Below are 17,838 nucleotides of genomic sequence, written 5' to 3'. Positions count from 1 at the left end.
CGGCAGCGACGGCGGCGGCTGGGTTGGGCTGATGGGTGGACGCTGAGGCGGCTAGGCAGCCAGGGGCGGGAAGCAGCGGGAGCCGGCCCGGGGACGCCAACATTCGCCTCCCCGCCCTCCCAGTGCACTCAGCCGCCGGGGGGCTACCGGCCCAACCGCCCACCGGGCCGTGAGGAGCCGCGCGCGCGGCCTTCCTTGCCGGCGCCGCCAGGGGGCGCCCGCCGCAGGGGCTCGGGGGAAACCTTCCCCCCGGCTCTTGGGGGCCGGGGCCGGAGCTGGGCCGGGCTTGGCCCGGCGGGGGCAGTGTCTGGGGTACCTGCGACCCCCCTCCCCCGGCCTCGGGGCTCGCAGGTGGGCTCGGGGAGCGGGTCTCCTCCTTCCTCCCCGGGCAGAGGTCTCGGGGGCGCGTGGCCATGACGGGCAAGTCGGTGAGGGACGTGGATCGCTACCAGGCTGTCCTGGCCAGCCTGCTGCTGGAAGAGGAGAACAAGTTCTGTGCGGACTGCCAGGCCAAAGGTAACCCCTGGGTAGGACCACCTGCCCTGCTCCCAGGCCCCCGGGACCTCTCCGAGGCCCTGGTGAGGGCAGGCCGAGAGGGCGAGCTCCCTGAGGGCAGGGACCTTGGCTTAGCCGAACTTCACCTCTCCGCCCCGAAGCCTGGGATGCAGCTCTGTACAGTGATTGTTTAATAAATGTTGGTCGAATGAATGAATGAAGCAACCCTCCAGTCTCTTCTGACCTCTCACCAGAGAGAGAGAGAGAGAGAGAGAGAGAGAGAAGTAAGCAGGCTCTCTGCAGCCCAGCAACCTTGTACAGATGGATGGAGATTGGGTGCATGTGTGTTTTGTGTTCAAAGATTAGATCATAGGAGAGCATAGATAGAGAACTGGAAAGGACTTAGAGTAATTATTGTGGCTGCTGAGTGCTGTTAAGAATGGCCACTGAGCTGGACCCTGACCATGGTGACCAAGGTTGGACGACTTTTCAGCCACCCGGTTGCCTTGTGCAGTTGGGCAATATCTTTATGCAGTGACACACTGCAGATTTCTTGGTACTTACTGGTACTTCACCCTCTTCAGGATGGTGGAGTGTGTGAGAGCCTGGTGTGGGGGTTGGCAGCAACAAACGGGTTCAGGCTGTAGTGCAGGCTCCATTTGGTGGATAAAGGTAATGGGGAGACAGAGAAATAACATTGGGTTTGCTTCGTGGTGTTTGCAGGGCCAAGCTCGGTGAAATGCTGTTATTGTAAAATGGCCCAGCAGTGCCAGCATCCAGCGTCCATTTGACAACGACCCTCAAAGACTGAGCTTGAGCAGTTGATTGGAATATAAATGAGGGTGTTTGGCCTAAAAAATACGCAGCAACTTGCTTGGCTGTTGACACATTTGTGGCTGCAAGGTCTTAGGGGTGAATAGTTTTCGTTTCCTCTTTTTGCTGAATACTTGATAAACATAGGAGTTATGGAAATATGCTTGGTTGGGGTTGGGGGAGGGGGTGGTCCTCTGTTTTTAATGTATTTTCCTGAAATTGGGCCCAGTGGCCCCATCAGTTTCTCAGGATGTTCTGTATTTATGGATGCTCTTTGTCAGTGGATGTAGTACCTTTCTACATGAGGATAAACCAAAGACCTAAATGTATTTGTTCTTTTTGGGGGGGGGGCGCATGAGGAGGGGAAGGGGGAAGCAGACACGTGTTTTTTGTTTGTTTCTTGTTTGTTTTCATGTGAATAGATGGAGAGAGAGATGCTCTGTCTTTTTCTTGTCCCTCATAGAAAGTGAAACAATTAGTTTGTCTTGGTGAACTCTGGCTCAATGGGAAGGTGGGTAAGCCATAAAACAGACTTTATTTGAAAAATTACTTGGGGTTAATTTGTTAAAGTAGGTTCTTGTTAATGAGTTTCTTCTGTCTGTTAGAATTTCCCTGCAGCTAGGGGAGGTGCGTTGGCTTTGCTCAGTTCCCCATTCTGAGTCATAGTGGGGCCACCCACAGGAAAGGACTATTGCTGGGATGGAGGAATTGGATGCCATTTCCATGATAAGACCCATTTCTCATCATAGGATCACATAGCCTGAGCTGGAAGGGACATCAGAGGCCATGTAATATGATCCCATTTGAAAGGAGGAAGCAGGCCAAGGGAGGCTAGATGAGTAGCCCAAGGTCACACTAGCAGTCAGCATCAGAGGTGAATTTTGAACCCAGGTCCTCTGACTCCAAAGCTTTTGTTCTTATCACTCTACCACACTTCCTCTTGGATTTATATCCTAGCCCTATCAAAGCTAGTGATTACCTTGGGCTCACTGTCACTGTCCATTTCCTCTAAAATGGAGGGGCTGGGATGCTCTCTAAGGTCTAAATCTTTTGATTCTCTCTTAAGCTGAAGCCAGTTGTGAAGAGTTTTACCAGGCTTTCCGGGCTGATTACACGATTCTCCTTTAATGAGCTCTGGCTCCAGCCAAACTGGTGTCCTTGCTGTTCCCTATACAGGATGGTCCATTTCCTGCTGACATGCCTACCTTTCCACAGTCTGTTACCCTGGTCTGAGATGTTCTCCCTCCTTCTTTCCATCTCTTGCAGCTCCTAGCTCTCTTCAGTGCTTAACTCTAATGCCACATCCTTCAAGGGGCTTTTTCTGATTTCCCCTCTTGGTAGTGGCCCTCTCCCCATCATTGTGTATTTATTTTGCTAATATTCTGTATTTACTTACCTGTGAATATATTGTAGGCCTCTCTGTAGAATGTAAGATCCTTGATGGTAGGAATCAGTTCATTTTGGTAACTGTGTCTCTAGTGCCTCACACAGTAATAGGAGCATAGTAGTTGTTTAATAATTGTTGTCTCTAACAACTGGTCATCCAGCTTGAATAATAATAATAATAATGACAGCTGGCGTTTAGCTCTTATTGTGCTAAGCACTTTACAAATACTGATCCTTATTTGAATGAATGAAATCATTTGATCTTCAACAACCTTGGGATGTCAGTTATGATCCCTATTTTACAGTTGAGGAAACTGAAGCAAACAGAGGTTAAGTGACTTACTTAGGGTCATACAGCTAGTAAGAATCTGAGGCTAGATTTGACCTCAGCCCTTCCTGACTCCAGATCCAGCAGTGACTGACAGGGAGCTCACTGCCTTTACAGACATTCCACTTTGGTACCCCTTTAATTGCTAGGTTGAGCTGATCTCTACCTCCCTGTGACTCTTTCCTTTACAAAAGGCAGTTGCCTTTTGTGAAGAAGAGAACATATCTAATATGTCTTTTCAGGTCAATCCTTCAGATATTGCAAAAGAGCAATCATTTTCCCCGTGTCCCTTATGATATGAGAGCAAAGCTTTTTTTTGTGCCATGGACCCCTTTGGCAGTTTGAAGCTTATGCATCTCTTTTCAGATTATGTTTTAAAATCATGGAAAGGAGTGCTAAATTTCAGTTAGAGGTTAGATAAAATGAAGATGTATGTATATTTTTCCCATCTCATTTTCCCATGAATGCCCTAACTTCTATCTACAGACCTCAGGTTAAGAACCCTTACGCAAAGTTTTATTCACTGCTCTTATTCATCTCCCCCCACCAAAAAAAAATACAAACCTCTCTGATAGGCTTTTGTATAGCTACCGATCAGCTACTGGAACTAATTACCTCATTCTAAATGAAAGTTAGTAACTTTGCTGGCTAAAAAAATTCACTTAATATTGTTGTCTTTATAACCTGTGGTTCCTAGAAAGGGCAATTTTCATAGTTTGGCAGTGCAGGATGCAGCTGACATGTTCTTTTGAGGAGAGGGAGTCGCTGTTGCAAATTACTGCCGGCTTTGGTCAGTTAATAAGAATTTATTGAGCCCTCAGATTATCTAGCCTGTGAATTAATGTATTTGGGCCTCCTCTCCATATATTTCCCCTTGGCCATTTTTGTATTTCACTACCACATAATAGAACAGGGGCAAGTAAAGAACACCTTTATTAGCAGTTTTGGTTACTTGTTAGGTTGGCCTGGTAAAACGTTTAGTAGAGGTGGAGTTTTACAACCCTTGGACTGAAATAAAGATGTTTTAGCTCATTTCCTTTGTGATCATAGATAATTAAGAATTTCACAGAATCTGATGAATGATTGGAAATGAGGGCATTAAGACTGGAGGGGGAATAAAATAGCCCTGAATCACGAATGGGCAGGACTTTTTTGTATTGCTCCAAAATATTTCCTCACCATAGATAGATTCCTTTTTCATTTTTATACTTTGGTTCTGCACTGTTGTCTCTTTATTTATTTGGCTCTTTAGAAATTTGACCTGAAATACACAAATAACAGAATCATTGGAATGGAATGGAATGATCTGCCCCTTCAGAGTTAGCTGTTTACTTGGTCTTGGAGTGTTTTACCACAGGGTCCATTAAATTTCCTGCTACTCCAAGCTACTGTAATTATTCTTCTGTGGGAATGGAACTAGTCATTTAAACCCTTGCTAAGACCTAAAGATATTTTCCTCTAGACCCTTAGGTTAATGGTCCCTCCTGGGAGTTTATTGCAACAGAGGTAATTAGGGACAGAGGACATATGATGGTGTATGATGGCAGCATGTTATGGTGTAAATAATACTGAACTTGAATCAGAGGATCCGGGCTCTATTCTCTTCCAGCTCTTCTTCTTACTACCCATATGACCTATGGGGCCCCATTTTCCTAATCTGTAAAAGAGGGCATTGAACTAGATGACCTCAGAGGTCTCTGCCAGCTCTAAATCTATGCTCCTATTAATCTGAAGGAAATGTAAAATTGGTCCCAGCCATTGCATTTTTCTTTACTTTTCCTAAGCCTCTGGTAGCTGATTGGAGAACTGGACAGCTGTAATGGCAGCATCCTCTAATATGAGGGAAGGCAGATTGGTTAGCCAGGCCCTGTTGCTAAAAAAGAAGAGTGATGCTTATAACAAGTTTAGTAACATTGCTGTTCTTAGCATGGGCTGGTAAAAAAGAAAGAAAGAAAGAAATATATGCAATGTTGACTAAACCTTGTTTCTTGGCTATGGATTGAATCGCCAAGTTGTTTCACTCACCTTAGTTTTGAAAATGCATTCCCCCTCCCCCTTTTCCAAAAGTACTGTATGTGGTTACAGGGAGCCTGGGCTACCACGACTCACCCCATAAATCCTTAGGCTTTGCAGCTGAAACCGTTTCCTGTGTATGGTGATTCTAGCATTTCTGCAAATGTGCTCACTCTGAGCTCATGTGGCTGGTTCTGGATGTCTCTTATCCTCCCAAGCTAATTGAAAAATGTTAATGAAAAATATTTTGTCACCTTAAATGGCAGATTGCATTATAGGGTTATTGCGCAAACAGAATACTTCAATAAAAAGTGAAATTCTCTTTAAAGATCTGTTTCTAGAGAAAGACCAACTGGTACAAAGTGTGTTCATCCTGGGTTCTGTGACGTTCAGGTTGTAATGACTGAAAACTCTAGTCACTGGCAGGTTTCTGTTTTGACCATGTGCAAGATGGTTAGATAAAGATCTAGAGAGTTTGGCCTACTCTGCTCTTAGGATCATGTATTTAGAGTTGAAAAGAGCTCTTTGGAGGTCACCTAGTTCAACCTCTCATTTTACAGATAAGAAATTGAGCCCCAGAGAAGAAGGACTTACCCAGAGTCTCACAGAACCAGGGTTTAAGCCCAGACCCCCCCCCCCCCCGCAAGTCCAACACTATTTCCACTGTGCTGCCTCAGTAGGTGGAGAATCATCATGAATTGTAATTACACTAAACTTATCTCTTAGATACCATACCACTGGACATGTTTTACATAAAACAAAAAATGCTTGTGAAAATGTCGAGTAACTATGAAGAGTTCTCTGTTATGTGAAGCGTCATGTAAACTCTTGGGTTGTTTTTCTGCTGGGGATCAGCTGATGGCTTCCTGTTATATATTAACTTAAAGCAAGAAGGTTCTCCCTATAACCTTGAATATTGTAGCTGTGTCTGGAGGTGATGAAAATCATTCTCTGAATCCAGATGCCTCATAGAGCTTTACTTCCTTGCTTTCAGCTAGTCAACAAGCATTTGTTAAGCACTACTATGTGCTGGGTACTGTGCTGTAGTACTAGGCTATTTTCTTAGTTGCCCAACTTTTTGCTGCTCTTACAGTAACTTTTTGAGGTTTTGAAACTGATGCTTCTTCACTGTGACAATTGTGGTTGAAGATGACACAGTTTTACTGAAAGTAATTTTATCAGGATTCCCATTAGATTGCCTTCTCACTGTCACAGAGCTGAACTTATTCCCTGGGAAACAGCCTTACTTTTTCCTTTCTTTTTGTTCTTTCAAACATCATTGTGTGGCAGAGTAGATGGTATAAATTGGAGATATGCCATCTCTTAGAGCAAGGGTTCTTAGCCTTTTTTGTGTGTCATGAATCCTTTTGGTCCAGAGAAGCCTATAGATCTCTTTTTAGATAAAGTTTTTAAATATATAAAGCAGATTGCAAAGGAAACCAGTTATTAAAGTACAGTTATCAAAAATTTTTTTAAAAAAATAAGTTAATGGATCCTAATTCTAAGACCCCTTGTCTCAAAGCACATGTTGAAAGACTGAGAACTGATACTCTATGAATGAAATCCCCAGTGGACAAAGGACTTAATCTGTGATGTTGAGGTGGTTACTTGTGTGATCTGTGCTTCAGGCTGCTTGCTTATAAGAGACTATGTCACATTTCAGACATCTGAAACTGGGTGTCCTGGAGATGTCTTAAACTCAGTATGTTCAAAACAGAACTCATTATCTCTCCCCCTATACTCTCCCCACCTCCTACCTTCCCTGTTACTGTAGAGGTCAACACCATCCTCTCAATCCCTCAGACTCACAACCTAGGAGTCATCTGGATTCCCCACTATCTCTTACCCCTATATCCAAGCTGTTGCCAAGACCTGTTGTTTTCACCTTTGTAACATTCCTCGAATATACCCCCCTTTTCTCCTCTGACACTGCCACTACTCTAGTTCAGGCTGTCATCACTCATGCCTGGGTTACTGCAATAACCTGCTCGTGGGGCTACCTGCCTCAGGTCTCACCCCACTCTGGTTCATCCTCCATTCAGCCACTAAAGCAATTTTCCTAAAATGCAGTTCCTCCACTCCCTCCAGCCCCCACCCAATATACTCCAGTGGTTCCTATGGCCTTCAGAAGCAAATACAAAATGTTTTGTTTGGCATTCAAAGCCCTTCATAACCTAGCCCCTTCCTACCTTTCTAGTGTTTTTACACCTTACTCTTAGATTCATACTTTTCCATCAGGTGACACTGGCCTCCTTGCTTTTCCACAAACAAGACACTCCAATCTCTCTCTTCTGGGCAGTCTCTGTGGCTGGAATGCTCTCCCTTCTCTGCTCTGATTACTGACTGCCCTGGCTTTTTAATTTCCAACTAAAATCCCATTTCTGTAGGAAGCCTTCCCCAACCCCTCTTAATTCTAGTCCCTTCCTTCTGTTAACTATTTCATATTTATCCTGTATGTAGCTTGCTTTGTATATATTTGTTTGCATGTTGTCTCCCTCATTAGATTGTAGGCTCCTTGAAGGCAAGGACTGTCTTTTGCCTATTTTTATATCCCCAGCACTTAGCACAGTGCCTGGCACATAGTAAGTTCTTAATAAATGCTTATTGATTGACATTGGAGGCTTTCCTGCATCTCAGGGGGAATTAGGATTAACTCACCCTGATGGTGTTTTGCAGACCTGAACCAGGGCACCAATAAGATCTCCATGTACGTATGAAGAAATAACAATTGTAGATTCATGAAAGACACTTATTAAGAATTAAATTATTTTTAATCTGCCTTTTTTTTTTGAACAAAAGACTATGGTCACTACTTTGGCTATATACAGTGGTGGGATTAAGACTTAGAAAACATATAATGCTCCGTTAGCTAATTCTGGATTGTAATTAATATAAACTAATCTTTTGGATACCACATCATTTCCCCCAAATAATAAAGTTTACTCTCTTAGCCTTCTCAAGAAGAGGGTTAGAGGTGAGTCATTTCTGACTAGTCTTTCAGCAAGTCTAGCATTCCATGATCATCCAGGTCACCAACTCCCTGCCTTTCTCAGCTCTTGACATTCTAATGTGTAGGTGGCAGCACTCTTGGGCCTGGTTGCCCATACTTTGTTTTGCTACATGAGTCATTATCATCTGTTTCCATTCTTCTGCTTGCAGAATCTAATCTAAAATTAATGGTGTCATATAATTACAGATTATACTACCTTACTAACTGGTATCTGTTGACTTAAGGTATTTCAGTTTATGTATTCTATTAGATTGTGAGCTCTTTTAGGGGAGAGACTGTCTTTTGCCGATTTTCTAACCAAAGCACTTAGCACAGTGCCTAATGTATAATAGGTTCTTAAATGTTTATTGATTGATTGATTACATTGGTAAGGTGGCATTTTATTGTAACTGAGAAGTAGACAAGGGATACAATGACTTATGGAATTGGGTCAGACTTCATTCCTCATCATCATCATCGCTCCCTGTGTAGAAGAACTCTGAAACGTGGGTGTGGGGGTGTATGTGTTGCATTCTGTATGAAGCACATAAGCTGACATTCTTTGATTTTCTTTTCCTGTATATCTTCTCTTATCTCTTATAGAAAGATAGCTTCTTAGGGTACTTGGACAATTACTTGACTTTGGAAAGTGAGAGTTTTATACTTAAAGTCAGTTTCAGAGTGGATTTTAAGACTTCTCTAAAACTTCAAGAAGTAAAGTGTACTTCATTGTTCTCTGTCTCTCTGTCTGTCTGTCTGTCTCTCTCTCCTGCTCCCTCCCTCTTTCTCTCCCTCTCCTTCCCTCTCCTTATTTCTCTTCCTCTTACTCCCTCTCTCCCTGTCTCTCTCCTTCTCTCTCTCTCTCCCGCTCCCCCTCTCCTTCCCCCCTTTCTGCCTTCTCTCTCTTCCTCCAATCCAAAGAATAAAAGGTTGTGTTTCTACAGACAAGAGATCAGGTCTCACAGGCTCATCCCAATAGTTTCAGCTTTTCATGTTCATAAAAGACTTTATCTATTGTTGAGACAGTCATTTGCCCTGGGAAGCACCATATAATAGTTGTGCCATAGCCTGTAGATCATGATGTCTGACCAGATAGATCCAAGTCTGCATCATGTCACAATAACTGGGAGCCCTTTATCATGTAGTTAACCTAGAAAGCTAGTCCCCACCCTGTCAGTTCTGAGAATCCTGTGAGGATGGCATAAACAGCTCTCATCCCACTTACGTGTCCTAGAACGCATGAAACAGCTCCACATTTTGGTCCCCAGGAAGAGAGCCATCAAGGCTGCAGCTGGAAAATTCAGTTGAGTGTGGTATGAGCAGAGGGAGTCAGAACCTGTTCAGTGAAATCACAGTGGGCACAAATTTGTCTTTGTACCTGAGCAGGAAGATATAATGTGGACATGCAGCCTTTTTCTTATCCTTTTGACCAAAGCATCCTAGAATCTTAAAACTGGAAAGGGCTTTGGGAATCTAGTCCAACCCTTTTATTTTAGAAATGGGGACGATGGAGACTAGTCACCTGTGCCGTGACTTTTACCCATAGTCATGTGATAAATCATTAGCAGAGCTAGGATTTGTACTCAAGTTTTTCTGCTTCACTGTTGGTCTTCTTTCACTCCATCCCACCAACCAGTGTAGCTTTTGTTATCTCTCCTATGACTACAGGTAGATTGGTATAAGAAAATACAGATGAAAGTTGTCTTGATCTAATTGAAAAATAAAAAATAAAAACATGAAACTGCACTGCCACACTAGACCTTTAGTGGACTCTGATTCTGTGGAGCGGAACTAGCACTAGCTTTCAATGTCATTTTGTTTTTCCTTCAGAAAATTATGTGATACACATTTAGCACTTAAGACCACCTCCCTTTCAGTGTCTTCTCTGGCAATCGGGTCACCCACAGTTCGGTCCTTGATGCATTTGGTGAATTGGTAGAGCCTGGTCAGCAAGAGTTAAGGAAGGGCATGGGAATTTTACTGGCTCCAGGCTGATTCTTCCTTATTAGCCATAAGAAATTGGACCCTTATTTGTCTGAGTAAAGGCATAGACTATGAACATGAGGGAGGATTTTATTTTTAGTGTCTCTTCTCCAAAATCAGCTTCTCTTTGGTAGATGATAGTTAGACTTCAGAAGCTTAACTGAGGAAGTAATTTTTATTTTGTTCTATTTTAGAGCAGAGAAACCTTGCATCAGAGGTTTTTCCCCATCCTACAGCTGGTTGTTATTAGCTACTCCATTTCTGTTTTACAGAAGAGTTCTGCATTTGTGAAGCATGATATTTTACAGTTGTAATGTATCGCTACCATGTTTGACTCTCTTCCCTTTCCCAAACTTTCCCCCCCCCCACTCTTCCGGACCCTGTATTTCCCCACAGGCGTTGTGGATGTCCGTCCATTGATGGCTGTACTGCCGATTCCTCCACTGTGGAGCACCCAGCGATGAGCCAAGTCCACCCTCGGCTGGGGCCAGTCATCAGCGTAAGGTTGTCCTGGTGGTTGTCTCCCCGTTGTCCAAACACCCTCTTGTGTGTAGCTGAAACTTGCCCTAAGTTCCTGCTAAATTCCCAGCCCCTTTTGATGTATTGCTGCTTAGTTATTCTGTTGTCTTGCCTTGAAAATTAACTTTTCAGCAATCCTGAGTCAGAGCAAAGCTTTTTGACTAAAGCCGTATTTCCTCCCCGCCTACCAACTTTCCTCCCTTGTACTCTAGTTGGTTTTTAGTTACACAAGGTGCCACTGGCTTAGAGATTGCTCAGTTTCACAAGCTTACTTTGAAAGCGCTTTTCCATGAATTGCCAGATATATTTGACATAGAAGTTTTAAAAGGAAATTTCTTAGTTTCGAAGGAGCTTCCCGAACCCCAGTGTTAGAATGGGGAACTGGTAGCAAAGAATCCAAATGTGTGTCTCTCAAAAAATGCCATACGTGTTTAAAGCTCTGGCTTCAGTGCCAAGGCGAAATGGAAAGAGCCCTGCCTTGTGCATCCTTCTCAACAAGAAGTCCTGAGCCAGTGCAGCTATCCCGCCCCACCCCACCTCACCCCACCCCACCCCATAGTTGTATTGGTGTTGGTAGAGACAATGAGAAGTCCTATGGCCCAAAGCTTGCATCTCTTGGTGGGAGTTTACCTGTTAAAACCCACCACATTCTCCAGCTTTGATGCATATATGTTTTGGCAGCAACCTTGCTTAACCCAGAACTGAAGTGCAGGGGCAGTCATTTTCTTTGCTTGTAGTGGGGGTTTTAACTTCATCTTTCCTTCCCCTTTCCCCTATGTGCTGTACTTGGAAACTAATTAGAGAGTCTTTCTCCGAATTGAAAGGCAAAAAGAAACTTGACCCAAGGGCAGATGTGTGCTTTTATTTCTGACTTTTAAAAAGCATAATTATAATAAACAAGATGATACCAAATGTGGTATAATTAAATCTCATTCTGCACTATGAAGTTTAGGTGATTTTTCCATGTGCATGTCTTTTGAACTCTATCTAAAGCCATCAGAAACCCTCAGAATAAGAGGTAATGGTCACAGGTGGGTGACACCTGATTTGAGAAAGCAAGAGTTAAAAGGCAAAGACAAATTTGTGCCCACTGTGATTTCACTGTCTCCTCCTTGATGTTGAAAAGCACCTCTGGGCACCTGTTTGGGACTGTGGGTTAGTTTTCTCTCTCTGAAGATGGGAATAAGATGTTCAGAACTCACAGAAGGTGACTGGAGTTTGGAAGAGGTCTGATGGGAATTGTAAGTGAAAAGGTCAGCCATGCAGCAGTGGTGGTGTTTTAGAGCCTTTTATTTTTTTTACAGGTATATGGAGGGGTTTTCCAGCAGTGGTGTTGTATAAAGGTCTCTGACTTATAGTAAGGATCCAGCTCAAACTTATGTGATGACTGTGTATTCTGGATAGAGGGATACAAAGAAGAAAAAGAACCCAGTCCTTATTTTCCAATTAGGGAGATACAGCATGTACACAAATGAGTGATGACGTAAGGGAAACTGTGATAGAGCCAGAGAGATCCATACAAATTTCGTAGAAGAATGATTGCTTTCGTGTTGGGGTTGGGGGTGGAAATCAGTGAAGAAGGCTTCATGAAAAAGTTGAAACCTGAGCAGAGCCTTGAAGGAAGAGGATTTCAGCAAGTGGAAGGAGAGAGAGGGCAGGTCGTGGATGGAGGACTGTCTCTGTGAATTCCACGAGTCTGGAAATAGGAGGAGGAGAGCGGTCATAGCTAGCAGACTAGTTAGTCTGGAATAGAACCTTCATAAAGAGGAGAGGTGTGGGGGAAAGTTGAAAAGACTGGAGGGAGACATTTTGGAGAGGCTTAAATTTTGTTCTGGCAGTAGTGAAACACAAAAGACTTTTGACCATTTGAGTGCATTAAGAGGATTTCAATAGGTGTATGAAAACCAGATTGGGTGAGGGGGAGAGGAGAGGCTGAGGTCTGGAAGATCTGTTAGACTTTGCAGTGGTGCAAGTGAGAGGTAATGAAGGCCTGGAATGGGGATGGGGGAGGGGGAGCAGAGAGAGAACCAGATGCAGGAGAGATTGTAGAAACCGGAGGAGCCTGATTAGGTCTCATGTTGAGAGTTCTGAAGTGAGCCTCTGAATAGAACAGCACAACACAAGTGTCTTAAACCAAGGTAATTATAAGTGTAATATAAAAATTTAGTGTACTTGCTGATGAAGTCAAAGAAAAAGTGATAGGTAGTTGTCATCATAACACTACCCCCAGTGCTGCTTCAGTGATTTGGGCCTTCTGAAGGTCCCACAGTCAGTTAAATTATCTAAATAACTATAAACATTGTTACTTTTTAACCTTTCAATTATTTCTGTGGTTGCACAGGCTTCACCAAATGTTCAGATCTGGGTGTCTGATCATGTATTCATAGGAAACCTTACCAGATTCAAAGGGGACTTCTTTCCAGGGCACCTCAACCCAAAGAGATAGGGGAGAACCTCTTAACTTTGCACAAGCCTTGGGCCCTTGTTGCAAGGGTCTTGTATCTGTGGTAGGGTATTACTGTGTGGAAACCAATGAAGGTTAGCATAACAACAGAAATCTGTTAATGTGATGTAGGTGAAGGAACTGCATTTGGCCACAGAGGGTCAAGCAGTGGCAATGTAGATTAGTCATCGAGATGTTCCTGTACTTTTACTTGGTCATAGGATTTAGACCTGGAAAGGATCTTAGAGATCATCTAGGCCAGCCCCATCTGAAAAAAGTTTTCTTAATTCCTTTTGTTTGTATATGTCATTTCAAAAGACAGCCCTTTCCCTACCCCTTCCCCAGTGAACCTCTTTAAAACAAGAATAGTTAAGCAAAACCAAGGGACGTGGCCACTGCAACTGACATTGAATGCATTATTCCACAGCCCTGGTCTCCCACCTCACCATAGAAAGGAAGAAGTTGAATTTCCTCTATGCTTTGTTGTTGTTATTGTTCATTTTTATTTTATTGTTATTTTAATTTGCATTGTTGTTTTCCTGACTGCTTACTTTGTTAAGAACTCATACTAGGCTTTTCAGGTTTCTCCAAATTCTTCATTGACCATTTCTTTTTTTTTTCTTTTTTTTTGGGGGGTTAGGCATTTGGGGTTAAGTGACTTTGTCCAGGGTCATACAGGTAGTGAGTATCGTGTCTGAGGCTGGATTTGAACTTAGGTCCTCCTGACTCCAGGGCTGGTGCTCTATTCACTGTGCCACCTAGCTGCCCCTCACCATTTCTTAAGGTGCAATAATATTTTATTGTATTCATGTACCATAATTTGTTTAACCATTCTCCAGCTGAAAGTATTCATTTCGTTTCTAGTTTTTTGCAATCACAAAAAGTGCTGCTGTGAATATTTTGCTATGTATGAGATGACCTCCCTTTTTATCCTTGACCTTCTTTAGGTATGTGTCTGGCTAGCAATAGAGTCTCTGGGTCAAAGCATATGGACGTGTTAGTCATTTTAAAAACATAGTTCTGAATTGTTTTCCAGAATACTTGGATCATTTTGTAGCTGCAAAATAGCATATTAGGGTTTTTTTTGTTTGTTTGTTTTTTTGCTTTTTGGTGAGTAGTTGAGGTTGAGTGACTTGCCCAGGGTCACACAGCTAGTAAGTGTCAAGTATCTGAGGGCAGATTTGAACTCAGGTCCTCTTGTCTCCAGGGGGCCAGCATTCTATGCACTGCGCCACCTAGCTGCCCCTCAAAATAGCGTATTAGTGTACCTGTCTTCCCATAGCCTCTCCAACATTGAGTAGTTCCATCTTTTGTTACTCTTGCCAATTTGCTGGTATAAAGGCAAAAATCTCAGAGTTGTTTTGATTTGCATTCTTCTTATTAATTACTTGGTGCAGTTTTTCATGTGGTTATTAATAGTTTTCAGATCTTTTAAGAACTATTTGTTCATATCCGTTGACCAGTTTGGGGCTAGTAGTCCAAAGTTTTATATATTTTAATTAGCTATATATTTTGGCTATCAGACCATTATCAGAGCGATTTGTTTTTGCACCAGCTATTGGCCCTTATATTCCCCCCTCCCCCCTAATCTCAATTTGATTTTTCCCTTATAGCAAAGAAAAACACATAGGCAACACTGACAACCCACATAGAGTCCAATAGTGTATACTGCCTGCCCCATCTGTGGTACCTGACCTTTTTATAAAGAGGAGGGAGGGAGGTATATTTAGTTTACTGGGACTGAAATTTAGCTCCCTCAGTTTTTAGACAAGGAGATGGAGAACCAGCCACAGGAAGAGCCTTGCTCATAGTCAGACAAGCGGTAAGGAGCAAAACCAGGGTTCCGCGTCTACTTTTTTTATGCCAAATTCTTTGCTCTTTCAGTTTAACGGTTTGTATCTGTTATTAGCTGATAATGTGGTTTTTATAGGCCTCTGTCACTTAGACTTCTCTAGGAGTCTGTTGGAATAGGTCTCCCATCAAGCCATTGCTACCTGAGAATGTCTCTAGCCTTGACCTTTGGCTTTTCCATTGCTTTCTTGTGTAACCATGGACAGGTCATGTCATGTTTCTTGGTCTATCTTTAAAAAAAAAATGACTTTACTTGCCTGTTCCTTCTTTCTAGAAATGGGAGGGGAGGAGGGGAGAAAGTGTTGTGGTGTGCATTTCATTCCTGTGTAGAAAGAGGCCATTCTGGATGGCAGGTGAGGCAGTGGTGAAGTGATTGTTAATGACCTGTCCCCAGCAGCTTTAATACCTCCTCAGATGTCATCAGAGCCCATAGAACAGTACTGTGAGGAAGGATTTTCCCCAAATTCTTCATTTATTTCTTCTGTCTGTAACTCAGGGTATTCCCAGACCATGTGCAAGATGCAGTTATGCACAGAAATGCCAAGAAAAAAATATCACTTCACTGATCCATTCTGTAGAGCTATTCTCGGCTTTTCCAACTGTTCTTGCCATGCTCATCAGCACCAGAAAAAGGAATACATCCATGACTACATTGGTGTTTTCCAGTAACCAGGAAGGTTTCCCCTTACTGTCCACATTTGAAACTGTCCCTAACTGCTTAAATTGGATGAGCCCTTATTTGGAGTTATGCTAGGAAACGAACTAAATATTCATACCCTTTGACCCAGATATCCCACTTTACACAGATACTCTAAGGAGGTCAAAGATAGAAAAGTCCCATAATCACCAAAATATTTATAACATTAATTTTGTAGTAGTAAAAAACTAAAAACCAATTTAGGTGCCCACTGATTGGAGAATGGCCAAACAAATGATGGTGCATAGATGTAATGGGATATTACTATATGGTAAGAAGGAATGAATGTGAAGACTACAGAGGTACATGAAAAGACATGTATAAACAGTGAAGTGAAGTTAGCAGAACTGGGAAAATCGTATGCATGATGACTAGAACAAGGCAAAAGCTGAACGCTGTAGTTCTGATGTTCCACCGTGGCCCAGAAGAAGAGATAATAGTGTGCTGCCCTCTCTTCTTTGGGAGAATTGTAGTATTGAATGCTCTGTAAGCTATTGTACTCGGTTGCTGTATTAATTAGTTTTGCCAAACTGCTTTTTTTCCTCTTTCTTTTCTCTTTGTTATGAGTGATAGCTGGGGCTCGGGAGGCAAAAGGAGAATTTTATAGAGAAATAAAGGTGATATAAAAAAATTAGATGAATTCTTTTGACCTAAAGCATGGTGTGATTGCTTTCAGGTGACTTCCAGCCCTTTTCCTTTTTTCCTCCTTCCACCTGGAATTGCTTTCCTTCTCTCCTAATACTAATACATTTGTAAAGACCCAATTCAAGTTCTACTTCGATAAAACCCACAATTGACACTTCTTCCTCTTAGCTCTTTACTAAGGTCAATTATGCACAGTTTAGCCCTTAATTATTTTCACATTGTTTCTCTGGTGTTATTTTTCTCTCTCAGGTTAGATTGTCAGCCTCTTTGGGGCAGAAACCACATGATATGTTAGTTAATAAACGTTTATTAAGTGCCTACCACATACCTGGCATTGTGCTGCACACTGGGGATACAGATATAAAATGAGAAAGACAATCCCTGCCCCTAAGGAGCTTAAAATCTAATGGAGGAAGACAGCACTCAAAAGGAAGCTGAAACTGGTGGGGAAGGAGGAGGAGAAGGTGAAGGGGAAATCAGTTAGAAAAATCTCAACAGAGTGCAGCCAGGTGAGAAAAGAAGAGATCCTTAGCCTGAGCTGAGCTCTGTCTTTAAATGGAGGTTGGGAGTGCATGACCCTGCCCTTCCAGCAGAGAGGTGGAGGTAGTGTTGGTGTAGAGTACCAGGGCTGATGAGAGGTTATCCCAATAATGAGCTTCCTGGGACCTGGTGGAGGAGACAGAGAAGTCCCCTTCAAAATTAGTTTTTATCCCCCACAGCACAGTGAGTAATTGTTGATTGATTGCCAGTCTTCCATTAGCTTCCTAGCGAGAAAGAAAATTGAGTTATTGTTGGTAGCTGGAAGACAGGATGGATGGCTGTGTCAGTCATTTGAGGGCTCTGCAACCATTGTCATTGCCTCTTCTGGGTCCTGGGGCCCTTCTTGCTCATGCTTTTTAAAGGAGCCATTGCCACCACATTCGGTGGTATCTGAGACCTCGGACATCTCCGCCATTCTCCAGAAACCTTTGTAGTCTGGTACGTGCCTCCGTCCCTGTGGCTTCCTCCTGATAAGTGAGTTTCTCTTGGAACTCCATTTTGATGAAATGCCTAAGCCAGCTGTGCTTACCTCTTCTCTCCTCTCCCAACTCTGCTTCTGACTCTTTAGCCTTCTCTCCCTAGAACACACCCCTCTTTTTTTTTTCTTTTTTTAAAATTTATTTATTTTTTAAATTTTCAATATTCACTTTCACAAGATTTTGAGTTCCAAATTTTCTCCCCATCTTGTCCCCCCCAACCCAAAATGGCATACATTCTGAATACCCCTTCCCCTAATCTGCCCTCCCTTCTATCTCTCCCCACCTTCTTTTATCCCCTTCCCCTTCTATTTTCCTGTAGAGTAGGATAGATTTGTATACCCCGTTTCCTGTATTTCTTATTTCCCAGTTGCACATGAAAGCAATTTTTTTTAGCTTTTGTTTTTAAAAGTTTGGGTCCCAATTTTTCTCCCTTCCTCCCTCCCCACCCACCCTCATTGAAAAGGCAAGTAACTCGGTACAGGTTATACATGTGTGTCATGGAAAACACTTCCACAGTAGTCATGTTGTGAAAAACTAGGTATACTTCCTTTCATCCTATCCTACCCCCCATTTATTCTATTCTTTCTTTTGACCCTGTCCCTCCTCACAAGTGTTTGCTTCTGATTACCCTCTCCCCCGTATCATCTCTCTGCTCTC

At 42.8% G+C, this 17,838-nt stretch overlaps 1 protein-coding gene across 2 annotated transcripts in view; it reads left to right on the top strand.

Moving 5' to 3' along the window:
• Nucleotides 1-306: 306 nt before the first annotated feature.
• SMAP2 (small ArfGAP2) overlaps nucleotides 307-17,838 on the top strand; it is a 59,136-nt gene continuing 41,604 nt past the window's right edge. The window contains exon 1 of one of the 2 annotated variants that reach the window (XM_027864524.1): nucleotides 307-516. In XM_027864524.1, the coding sequence (XP_027720325.1) occupies nucleotides 414-516 (103 nt within the window). In that variant the 5' untranslated portion in view covers nucleotides 307-413. The remainder of the gene's footprint in view (nucleotides 517-17,838) is intronic. The other variant, XM_027864523.1, reaches the window with a different exon arrangement.

This window comes from Vombatus ursinus, unplaced genomic scaffold (genome assembly GCF_900497805.2).
Source record: "Vombatus ursinus unplaced genomic scaffold, bare-nosed wombat genome assembly UNPS02014775.1, whole genome shotgun sequence".
Lineage (NCBI taxonomy): Eukaryota > Metazoa > Chordata > Mammalia > Diprotodontia > Vombatidae > Vombatus > Vombatus ursinus.
The sequence above is the reverse complement of the archived record's forward strand: the minus strand, read 5'-3'. Positions and strand labels throughout refer to the sequence as shown.